Consider the following 12,059-nt stretch of genomic DNA (forward strand, 5'->3'; position numbering starts at 1 on the left):
ACACATCCTGACGACATGACTGCATGTCAATTCTAGCAGTCTGAATGTGATGCCACATGCTGCTGTTTGCCATAACATTACCATTAGTGTTTTAATGGATCTTCTGTTTGGCATGTTGTGTAACAGCATTGGCTGACACAATAGCTACTGTAACTATGATACACTGATATTACAATTCTAATAATTGTAAGCTGATAATTATTTTTATTTTATGGCTGATAACAATGATCCGTATTAAATTCTATACACTTCTGTCTGAATAAATTAAAAGTAAAACCTAAAAACCCAAATCAATCATTTTTAAAATGTAATGTAAATTTACAGTATTTAGTTCTGTATAAGATTTCAGTTGTTTGAGTGCTAAAGATTACATTTAACAGTGTTATTAAATTATTTGTTTCAAAGATTAACTTTAAATTAAATTTGAGATGATGGCAATGGTGCTTTTATTGTAAAAACCGTGGAAATATACACATCTAATACTGACTGACAGATATGTCAGGGCAGATGCATCAAGCTTGGTTATTGCAAAATAATTTTGCCAGTTGTTTTTGTCATTGTCAACCAGCTGGGTGTACATTTATCCCGCTTATTACCCAGCTTCTTGCCACATGAGTAAATCATTGGAAATAAAATATTAATTTGGGTTGACATTTTAAAAAAAGATCAGAACTGTCATACTATTTACTAGATGACTTTTTTACGAAATAATGTGAACAATAAATATTGATTTGTGATTAGACATATTTTATACTTAGTGTTAGTGAAGTCATTATCAGTAAATATCAGACCTTGGAATGTCGAGACTGACACATCAGAATCAAGTATTCCAGAAAGCCATGTAATAAGATACATTTCAAAAACTTTAACATTAGCCAATAACTGATATGGTACCGATATATTGTGCATAATCATGCAATTTTCAATGTCCAAAAAATGCTGTCTCTCTGCTGCATTGGGAGTAAAAACACTAACATGTAATTTTTGCAGCTTGCATGTTTTATATTTTGAAAAATTGGTGAACCTGTTGTTTGTATGTCTAACAGGAGATCTGTCACTGCAACTTTTATTAAAATAGGGATTGATCTCATAATCCAGAAGGCATTGCTGTACAATGCATATATATTTTTACCTGTGTGCTTCTAATCTCAGTAAGTGGACTCAAGGTGCCCAAATGTGATCAGTGCTCTGCAGGGGGTTTTTCTGCATGGTGTGCGGCTCTGCCTTTCAGCTTATGCTCCGAATGGCTCTCCTGAATCACTGCTTTGCTGGAGTTTGTGGGATTTAAGCTGAAATCTACATGCATTTAAAGACAAGGAGGTGGTATGGAACGTCGGTCCTGGACAGACAGTCCTGTAGAGTTTTGCTCCAGCCTTTATAAAAACGAGCCTGCCTGTAGCTTTCTAGTAACCCTTGACTGTGGCTCTCCAGGACCGACTTTGGCCACCCCTGGTATAGAAGCATATATAAAAGCAGGGCATTCTCATTTATAAAAGCTGTCACTTGTCAATTAGAAGATTGCAAATTTCTTATTTTCAGTGGATGAAGGACGCTTTACAAAGACAGCAGCTCCTCTTTACAGTGTAATATTTAATACATTTGTTGTCTCTCTCCTTTCAGTGTCTGTTGTAGATCCAGAAGTTCCTGTGGCCACCACATCTGCTCTAGAGGAGATGGCTCTCTACAGTAACAAGCGCAAACTACGACAGGGCCGCCGCAGCCTGGAGGCTCCTGTGCCCACATAACCGTACACTCACACACTAATGCATCTGAACTGTGAAGATAAAACACACATAGTGATCATATAATGCTTAAGAGATGCTCTGAAATACACATTGTACACAGATATTAAACCACTCTTATTTCAGTGCCGACAACACAGGGGTGGGAGGTGAGTCTCCCAAACGCTAGTTGAAAAGGGTTGCTCAGATTTGACTATGAGGAGTCCAGATGATGGCTGATTGGTTGACCCATTTTCCCCAGTTTTCTGTCTGTCAGAAGAGTTATTTTAAGAGATGCTGTGGGTTTCTTTCTTAACACTTTGGAAACCTCCTCTGGAAATGAAAATGTGGAAAGGCAGAAAAGGAGCTATTTAAATGTAACCGTGTTCTTGTTTTGGGAGATTCAGTTTGCAGACAACATACTGCTACCTTCACTGCCTCATGTAAGCCAGACTTTCTCTTTTGTTGCTTTAATTCACAATCAGAAAGAAGTTTTTATTCCTTTAAATGTAATTTATTAATGTAATATACTGCTTTTAATCTATGGGATTCCAATACAACAGAGGAACAGATTGAGGCTTTTTGACATGTATAAGCTGATTATTTTGTGACGAATTTTGATTTTTGGTTTTGGGATAAATTTTCTTGCAACATTTTAAATTTGAAAATGAGGCCTTGGCGTATGGATATAAATTTTCCATTTTATATCTATATCACTTTCAAAACAGAATCTTTTTTTTTTTTAAGGTGATGCAAATGAATGTAATATTTTTGAAAGGTTGCATCTGACCTTATTTAAAGATCTGTTATAAACATTTTGGTAATATGTATGGTCATGCCATATCATAAAGTCTGACCTACTGTATCGAGTAGCGTCATTCTAAACCTTTTAACCGATCTCTAGTCTTCCTTTACTGGACTAGGAGAGTAAAATGAAGGGGATAATGGTTTCACAAGATTTGTGTTCCTTTGGTGATCCTCTTCCTCAAGGACACTAAAACGCATCCTCTATTTCTATTTCTGCTTCTTGTTCTGGGCCATGTATGCATTGAATCATTCCCTTTGCTACACTGAGTGACCAGAGTGGAGAATTCACTCTTTAACAACCCATCATTGGCCAGACCTCACGTTACCTCTCCATAAACACATGGTACCATTTTGGGAGTGGGAGCAGGAAATCGAATCATCTGAAAACATTTGATCTCTATTGACATCTATGAATATCTTTTCTTTCTCTTATTCTGACATGTGTGTGAAGGTAGTAGATGTTTTCTAATCTACATTTTAAATAGTTGAACTTTTAAAGCCACTGAAAAGCTCATAGTGTGAATAATGTATAAATGCTAAAAAAAAAGAAGCAAAAATCAGAGTTGAAAATGAGCCTTTCTGCCCCAAGACCAAACTAAAGTCTGGAGGGTATAGATGATTCTACCAGGGTCTTGACTGACTGATCCCTGTGTTTGTATATTGGCTTATTGCAATTTTGCAATTTTACTGTCAATCCTGTGTGAGGACTAATATGATAGACTTTTATTATTCCTTCAAATAAACAGTTTTATTTCACTGTTCTCAGATCAGTTGTTCACCACCCTAACTGCCATCAACACTGTGTCCCGATGAACCTGTCAAACATATGAACTTTTTTTTTATTATTTACTAATCTTAGCTTTTTGTGTCGACTGAAATTCAGTTTTGGTTAATAACAGTTTGGGATTGCTCATCATTGTATTTTTTAAAAAACTGTAGTTTGAGAAAAAAGAGGTTGGTTTTCTGTAACCAATGGAATAATGGGATTCACTACATTTTTACTTTTTCAAAGCAAAAGAGTTTGAACTCTCTTATTGTTTTCTTGTCTTGGTTTCTTGTTGGGAGAATTTTTTGTTTTGTTTTTTGCTAAAGGGGAGGGTGGGACTAAAGGTCTGGGGATAGCGCTCATTCAGGACTGTAACTAGTGAATTTGTACAACCAAAGAAGTCTATTTTGTGGTTCAGGAATAATAAAGTTTACTTTTCATTTAACAACCTGATGTATTGAGGTTGTTCTTGCCTCTGATTAGAGCGAACTACGGTTTTCTCAAAGTGTAAAATATATTGTAAAGTGTAAACTGATATTTAAAAACATTTCTAACAAAGAACTAACAATAATAATGTACAGTTAAAATACACAGTATGTTATTTTCAGAAAAAATTAAGACATTGTCTTTACATTTGAACAGTATCAGTTACAAGTTTAAGGATAGATTACATGATACAGCACCAGCAGATTTCAGTTAGCAGATGTTTTCATATGTCCTACTGATTTCACACGTTCATGGAAACGTTCTTCAGGAAGTGTCAAGCACTCTGGGACCTGCATCAGATGACTGGGAGAATAGGGAGTTTTGTTTTACTCCTGCTGCCCCTCACAGACTCTGGACTTCGAGACACCTGTCTGCTTCCCCTCTGTAAATGAAAGACACCTTCATTATATAGTTAGATTTAGCATTGCATTCAGCATCATTTGAGTGCTGTATAATGAAAGCTAGTATCGGGTGTGTGTAAATGTCTTACCCTCTTCAGAGTCCTGTTATAGGCATTGTAAAATGACGCAGTACTGTCTGCATGCAGCTTGTGAGGGAGACCATCACTTTGCTCTTCATCATCCATCTGTCCAATAACACAACATCTGACACAAGCACACTGGAACAAGTCTATCACATGATCAAACTTTGAATAGTTTCTGCTCGTTACATTGTTTGCAGCAAACATGTAAAACCTTTTTCTGTGATGTTCTAATCTAGCGGTACGATGCAGACTAAGATCGCCACTCCTTGACATTAAAATAGGTTACAAAACTGTTTAAAAGAAAAAAATACAAGTATTATATAATTTTTTTTTTTAAAGTAGTGGTGCCCTTTAATAGATAGTACATCATTACATTTCAAAAGCTTTAGAACGGTAAGATTTTGTAATGTTTTTGAAAAAAATTGTTTACCAATATTTAAAAAAATTACCATTTTACTGTATGTTTGATCCATTTATTGGCTCAAAAATTCATTAAAACAGTAATATTTTGAAATATCACAATTTAAAATAACTATTTTCACTTTTAATATGTTTCAAAATGTAATTTAAGGCTGAAATTTCAGCAGCCACTACTTCAGTCTTTATTGTCACAAGATCCTTTAGAAATCCTTCTAATATGCTGAGAAACATTTATCTTTATCAAACATGAGCACATGTGGGAATGTTACCAGTGTTGCCAAGTCCACGGTTTTTCCACGTAAATGGCCTACTTTAACAGGAAAGGAAACTCTGTCAAAATGGTTTTTATCCCCCAACACGATTTTCACCAGTGGACCGTCCTCGAAACATGATTGGGCTAGTTGTAAGTAGCAGTTGGGCAGGCTGTGTTGTGAAAACCTGGCAACCCTGAATGTTACTGACCAGTGTTAAAGCTTTGTCCACAGGTATGTGACCTGGTCGAACTGGTCCTGTCTCTAAGACTGACAACACGTCACCCGGAAACAAGAAAGACTCATTGTACCATCTCTCAAACTCTGGCAAACACAAAACAAACAGATGAATGGCATTAGAGAAAGATGAGCTTGTGTATAACAGTGAGGTGCAGTAAATACAACTATGAATGTATTTGTATAGATCAGGTCAGTAAATGTGTTTTTGTTACATTAAATGTTTACAATGAGTATGTATTACAATTGTAGTTATCTGAATCGGCGGAGTTATTTAATTTCTCATCAAAAACAGAAGCCTGAGAACCATGGAGGGACTATAACAATATGCTGTGTGGAGAACCAGAGGAACTCACCAGTTAGCAGCCGTGTGCGGCACTGATTCACCAGGTGCTGACAGTAGCTGACCTCTGTCTTTGTGCTTCTGAAATCCTCGTAGGCTTGTCTATAACGGTTCTTCAGCTCTTTCAGCTGCATCACTAGAGATAGCTCAGCCTCCTCCAGCACAGGCTCCCCCTCCGCACTCACAAACTGACCTATGAAACCAACAGCCTTCAGTTCCATATGATAACTACATCTCATTCAGAAAGGAGCTTGGTTTAGTCTTTTCATTCCTACACTACCCTACTGTAGGCAAATCAATGTAGGTTCACATACCTACTGTAATACTTACCCTGGCCTTGTTTTCGCTCTCTGAATTGTCGCAGCTCATATGTAATGTAGTCAAGATCCCGTTTAGTGGTATTGATGACGTCTGTGAGTATGCGTAATTGGGTCGTGCGCTCCGACAGCACAGCCTTGTTCTCCTTTAGTATGCGGTTGATCTCACTTCCTCGTTCTGCCTTGAAATCCTCAAATGCCTCAGTTTTGGGTGGAGGAGAGCTGAGAAATACATTCAATTTGACATTTATATTCATAGTCTAGTTCTTAGCAGCAGTACTTGGTACCGTCAGCAGAGGTCACCTCAAGCTCACCGGCTCTGCTGGTGTAAAGAAGCACTTACTCAGTTCTGTGTTGTTCTTCTGGAGCTTGTTGTTGAGGTTCGTGTGTGGTCATGTCAGATTCAGTAATGTTTAGAGGCTGTTCGGCTTGCACAGTTGTATTTTCCACTGGCGCTTGACTCACTGTTCCTTCCTTTCTGTTCAATATAAGATTTGAAGTACCATAATTCACAGTCTTGTAGTCAAAATTTGGTTAGTTTTTCTTTACTCCAAATGCTCCAGTGGTTTTTACTAATGTACATGAATGGAGGTATTGTTTGATGACCATGGTGTACTAATATGGCCTTTTACTTAATGTAAAATATTTTTAGAACAAGATAATTTTAAACATTTAAATTTCTCAAATATAATGATTGTCATATATGCTCTTTGCTGTGTTTAGTTTTATTTTTTCAAATTAAGTACAAATATTTACATTCCCAGAAAATTGTGACCGAAATGAGTGGGTAGATGGACACAATTGCATCACACTCTCTTCTATATCACAGAGATTTCATCATGTTTATTGACAGAGAACATGGCAAACTAAAGGCTGAAATAGATTTTTGCCCCTGTTTGCAGTCTGGATGAGACCGTGCTAGTTGTTGAGTCAGAGCCGGTCCGCAGGTTTAGCCTAAAGCCAGAGCTGACAGATTTCACAGACAAACGTGCTGTGTTTGATGGGCACAGACTCTGATTCTTTAGCCTCAGACTATGATACAAAACATGTTTGATGTTTTGAGCTGATTTTAGAACATTTTGTGTTCATTTATCATGCATCTCCTAGCAATGATTGTGCATGATCCTCAGTCGTGTAGTGTATGGTGAGCAGTTCTTCTCAGTAAATATTTACAAGTGTATGATGCCTTACATTTTAAAATGTTACATTGTGTATTTCAACATGAATATCTAAATTTAAACATGAATACTTAGTTAATTTTTCACATCCTGTCTCGCACATTAGAAAAAGAGATTGTCACCTGCTGATCTGTTTGTCTTTTCTTGCTTTACTTGGTTTTGGTGACACATTTCGCTGATGTTTCTGTGAAGATTTAGCTAAACCAAGGCCATATCCACAACTCTCCACCTCTCCAACAGCACCTACAGACCCCTGCCTGTAGCACAGTTAATGAGGCACGAGACATCAGTTTATACCTTTTCAGTTCTCACTAAAGTATTGTTGTCCACCAAATATCTGTATATGGCTGACCTCTGCAACAGTAGATGGTGTTGTGTTCATGGCTTTCTCTACCCGAGGGTTTCGCGGACCGAGCTGCTCTCGCAATTTCTTTTGCTGCTCCCTATTTAATACACATTCAAACATTACAGTAATGTATTGACTTCCATTTTAAGTATTGTTAAATTTTTAATGAATAGGTAACTGTACTTACAACACCACTTTTTTGAACTGGGCAAACACCTCTTGAATTTGTGTAATGCTCACAATCTGAAAGATTCAATCATTTATTCCGTTCTAATAAAGTAAGACCGATTTATGAAAATGTGGACTTGAGTATTTGAAGAATTGAGGTACAAACTATTGTGTTTACCGGGATCTCATCCAGTAATCCAGACAGGTATCTCTGCACCTGACTCCTCACTTCCTCCACCTGTCTCTCTGACAGGATTTCATTAGAAACTCCAACCCGATTAGTCTACAAGTAAGGAGGACATCAAAATAGAAGCCAAAGTGTCATAGCTTGGGAAACCAGAACTTGGTAGTTGGGATAACTGTGCTGTGTGACAAGCATCAGATTTTAGGCACAGATTCAGGATGTGTGTATGTTGGTACTCACCAGGGTGTTACACATTGACAGCTCCTCTTTAAGAAACTGGATTTCTTTCTCCAGTCTTCGCACCTGGAGCTGATAAACAGTCACAGTTTTCTGCATTGAACTGTTATGCATTAATTGAAAGTGCGCATGAAGCTTTCTTAGATATTATCATTAGATGATCAGAGTGTTAATTTTGTAATACACACAAAATCTTACCACTGGGTCGACATGTTCATTGATTGACGGCTTTGTCTGCACACATTTCATTCTGGTGGCAAACCGAAGAGTTGAAAGCTGCCAAGAGAACCAAGAGTTTTTTTAGATTTATATATTTTTTAGACTTGGGTATATTATTAAAAAAAAAAAAACACACATCTCACCGTCTCCTCAATTTGTGCCGCTTCACCATATATGTTTGCCACAAGCACTGTGTTACAGTTTCCTCCTGTGTAGTAACAGTTGAGCCAGAGAGAAATCATTAGGTCACACATGTCCCATTCAAGATTCAGTTCATTTTTATTTATCAGAAATGAAGATTTCCCCATTGTTCAAAATGAATGTTTACATGTTGATGGTTGAATACTAGCTGCTGCTACAGCTCAGCTTCTAACTGATGTGGGTCTGTTGGTGAAGTTCTGTGGGAGAACTAACTGCAGGAGCACACTAACCGAGTGAGTCTTTGAGAGCATGGGTAAGTTTGCTCTGTCTGAAGGGAACATGTTCCCTACGACTGTCAGCTAGAGCCAAGATGACCTGCTCCAGGAAAGACAGGGACTTGTTGATATACATGGCCTCCATTTGGACTTGACCTTCTGACTAGAGTAAAAAACAGAAAGCAGAGAGTAAAAACTGTAAAATGCAAGCATTTGAGGAGCTTGTTAAGATTAACACACTAGTGCAAACGGTGCTAATATCTGAGAAACTACACATTCAACAGTTTACTGCTAAACTGTAAGGCACATAGAGTAATGAACTCACCCCAGTTTTGCCAAGTCTTTCAGATCCCGCCAGGTCCACCAGGTTCAGTTTAGAGGTGATGTATTTTGCATCCGACAGTGTGCGAGAGCGAGACTGTGCCACAAACAAACATATTTAACATCATGCCAAACAGTACCACCTTGTGTAAAAAGGCAGGTTTACTCAAGCATTTTAAGATCCGACGATCTTCAATATATTTTAGTCTTGAGATTATGAATCTAATGAGGCATGTGTTGTGGACTTACCTCAATGTGGATAGTAAAAATGCAGTGAGATCTGGAGGAGTGTTTATTAAGGGCATGTTGTCCAATGATTCTGTTCATCTCCCCCTGTTAGTGCAGTGGGAGCAATGTTATGAAAAAAATATGAAAATCCAATTCTGAATGTCCTTTCGTTTTTGGCAATTCATTCATGCTTTTGGCAATCATTTTAATGTAATGGGACCTTTAATGAAGTTTCTGTTTTTTCTGATGGTGGTTATGCCGTATGGCTTTCATTAGCCAATTTGTCAACAGAAGTGAAAGAGATAAGAACAAACCTTTGCCCCTAACAGTGCAAACACAACCCGATAAGAATTCTGCTTACTGGAAATGGTCTTTTTTTTGCTGAGATAAATGTGCATTTATCTTTTTATTTTAAATAAGCTGCTCAAATACCTCGTGACTTTCTGACTTGACCTCTTACCTCGAAAAGCAGATTAAGAGCCTCCTCTTCATTGTGAACTAGATGTAAAGACAAGCCTTTGACTGAGACTCCACCCCCTGGTTCTTCTATCACAGTTAAGACCCCACTATTCGAACTCTTTCCTTTCTTTATGCTGGAGAGCAGGTCTACCATAGTCTCATTATAGATTTCCAGAAAGGAGAGATGAACAGAGAAGGTATGATCTGCACGATGTTCCACCTCTTGGAAAACCTGAGGAAATGAGAGTCAGCCATAAGAGCAGATACACTGACACTGTGCTTCTTCATCGTGAATCTGAATCACCTCCTGTAGGGCTCGAGGAATGATGCCTCTGTGTTTGTAAGTCTCTGCAGCACCCGTCATAGTGTATGTTTTCCCAGCTCCAGTTTGCCCAAAGCACATTATTGTACCTAAACACACATTTTATAAGCTTTTTATTTCACAGTATAGACTGCCCATGTGAATGTTTGTGATTTCAGATTTGAATGACCAACCATTGTAGCCCGCGAAGGCTCCCAGCACTACACTCCGGGCAACACGATCATAGGTGTCCTCTTGTGACACATTATCCAGCACCCCATTCAGCTGAAATACCCATGAGCTCAGCTGATTATTCCTCTTTCCTTTATTAGAGTCTTTCCTTGATCTCACTTTCAAAGTCTTAGAGAGAGAGAAACAAGGACAGGCATAATTAGCACCCATCAGTCTGTTTTATTCAAGCATGTTTCCTGTGGATCGGTGATCCCAAGACTATGTAATTGAATAATTTCTGGCCTTAATTTTATGCAGGAGTTTGTAATAATAGTGCTTTAAAAACATTCCTTGTTTTTTTATTTCTCCAAAAAGAAAGTTTCTCAGATTCTCTTCTTTTCTACTGAAGGCTAAAGAGATTAAGTTTTAAATAATTAATGACATTTATTCTCAGAAACAGCACATTTTCAAAAAATAAATAAATAAAACTGCTACAACTTAAATATTGGCTAAGTTTTAAATATTTGAAAACTATAAAATATGTTCTCTCTCTTTCTCTCTCTCTGAATTTTGATGTTGAATTTTTAGTTGCTAATATTGTGGATTTGTTCAATTATTAAAGTGTGGATTTTACTAAGTATTTGGCCAAATCCTCCTGCATTTCCAGAAGGAATTCGAAATCTTCAAATCTTTATGACTTGCACAAAAGTATTTTTATCGTACTTATGTTTTACTGCTATTTGAATTTGTTGGAATAAACACAGGTTGCAAGAAACACTACCTTTACACATTTGGTATATTTAAAATAAACATCTGAACAAGACAGAATTGGGCATAGGGCACACGAGTTACCTGCTGGTCAGGTGGGCACTCAATAAGCTCGTGCGCGAAGCTGGCTGTGGGTCTGATGCGAATGAACACCTTTACTGGAGACGCCTGCGAGCTCATCGTTCCTGCAATGTTTCGGCTATCTCACACACAGCGCCACACACGAGTCTCTGTATAAGCTATTATATGACACGAGAGTTGTGTTTAATCTCGAGCGAGAGTAATCGTGGTGGTTTAATAGTGTCTCGAAGACTCACCTCAGCGGCCCGTGCGCTAGCTCATCACACACTAGCCTCGCCGTTGTTGGATACAGTTAGTGTTGATGGCGTTGTCATGACAACTCTCTCTTGCTCACACACTCACACGCTCAGTTTTCATTATTAAGATTTTATCATTATTGCAAAGTCATCAAAATGGACTCGAAGGATAAAATTTAATCATGCTGTGACCAAAAATTCTAAAAATAAATTTAAATGATCGTGCACGACATATATTGCATCATACGATCATGTCACGTGAAACTCGTTTGTGAAATCACCACCAGGTGGCGCAAGAGGACAGCAGGCAGCACAAATGTTCAGTCAGGCTGGAATTATGACCTTTTCGCTTGTAAATGAGGCATTTCACTATATTTTTAAGTCGTACTTTTTTCAAGGTCTTTAGTTGACCTTTTCGGTCCGCTGCTTTGTCACTTTCTAAATCCAGAACATTACTTGGGGAAAGCCATTTAAAACAGAAGCTTACGTACCATTGCCTTTATTGAAAATGTTATTTCTCTAATATTCCTGATCAACACAAAAGGCTGTTCTGTTATGTAAGTCTGTTTTAATATGGTATATATTAATGGTCAAATATAGAAATGCAGTGCTTTCAGATGATTGTTGTTCAACAAAACAATTGTTCGGCTGATGAAACTTAAAAAAACTCCCTTAAACAGTTTTGAAAGTTGTGAGATGTTAAAATTATGTGATCTAAGGCATTTACACAGTGCATTTCCCTCACAGCTGTTTTCATTAAAAATGTGTTAAATCCAGTATGACATCTAACCTTTTTTTCTGCATCTACAGTATATTATTGACTTATTAAAAATTACTGTAACTGTTATAAGTCTGTATTATGTGTACATGTGTGTTAATCAAAAATATTCTGCCATTAACTGGAACATTGATGG

The 12,059-nt window shown here is 37.5% G+C and overlaps 2 protein-coding genes across 17 annotated transcripts in view; one reads left to right on the top strand and one right to left on the bottom strand.

The window, feature by feature from the left end:
* Positions 1-3,284, top strand: part of scrib (scribble planar cell polarity protein) — a 73,436-nt gene extending 70,152 nt beyond the window's left edge. For all 14 annotated transcript variants that reach the window (XM_042728063.1, XM_042728056.1, XM_042728067.1 and 11 more), the window contains one exon: positions 1,621-3,284. Coding sequence is in view for 11 of the 14 variants with exons in the window: in XM_042728056.1 (XP_042583990.1) it covers positions 1,621-1,745 (125 nt within the window). In the remaining 3 variants the exon portion in view is untranslated. The remainder of the gene's footprint in view (positions 1-1,620) is intronic.
* Positions 3,285-3,473: 189 nt separating this feature from the next.
* Positions 3,474-11,207, bottom strand: kif9 (kinesin family member 9). 3 transcript variants are annotated; one of them, XM_042728072.1, is made up of 21 exons: positions 11,146-11,207; positions 10,913-11,013; positions 10,084-10,249; positions 9,893-9,999; positions 9,590-9,820; positions 9,151-9,234; positions 8,906-8,998; positions 8,596-8,743; positions 8,308-8,372; positions 8,144-8,221; positions 7,949-8,017; positions 7,703-7,807; positions 7,544-7,599; positions 7,361-7,453; positions 7,133-7,267; positions 6,176-6,310; positions 5,846-6,054; positions 5,529-5,708; positions 5,147-5,259; positions 4,271-4,366; positions 3,474-4,162 (listed from the first exon to the last, which is right to left on the bottom strand). In XM_042728072.1, the coding sequence occupies exons 2-21, from the start codon at positions 11,006-11,008 to the stop codon at positions 4,076-4,078; spliced, it is 2,346 nt and encodes a 781-aa protein (XP_042584006.1). In that variant the 5' UTR covers positions 11,009-11,013; positions 11,146-11,207; the 3' UTR covers positions 3,474-4,075. The 3 variants fall into 3 exon arrangements, with proteins under 3 accessions (XP_042584006.1, XP_042584007.1, XP_042584005.1); XM_042728073.1 differs by lacking the exon at positions 11,146-11,207 and having other exon boundaries at positions 7,133-7,263; positions 7,363-7,453; positions 10,913-11,049; XM_042728071.1 differs by lacking the exon at positions 11,146-11,207 and having other exon boundaries at positions 10,913-11,049.
* Between the last annotated feature and the right edge of the window lie 852 nt (positions 11,208-12,059).

The sequence above is a fragment of the Cyprinus carpio genome, chromosome B7, assembly GCF_018340385.1.
Source record: "Cyprinus carpio isolate SPL01 chromosome B7, ASM1834038v1, whole genome shotgun sequence".
Lineage (NCBI taxonomy): Eukaryota > Metazoa > Chordata > Actinopteri > Cypriniformes > Cyprinidae > Cyprinus > Cyprinus carpio.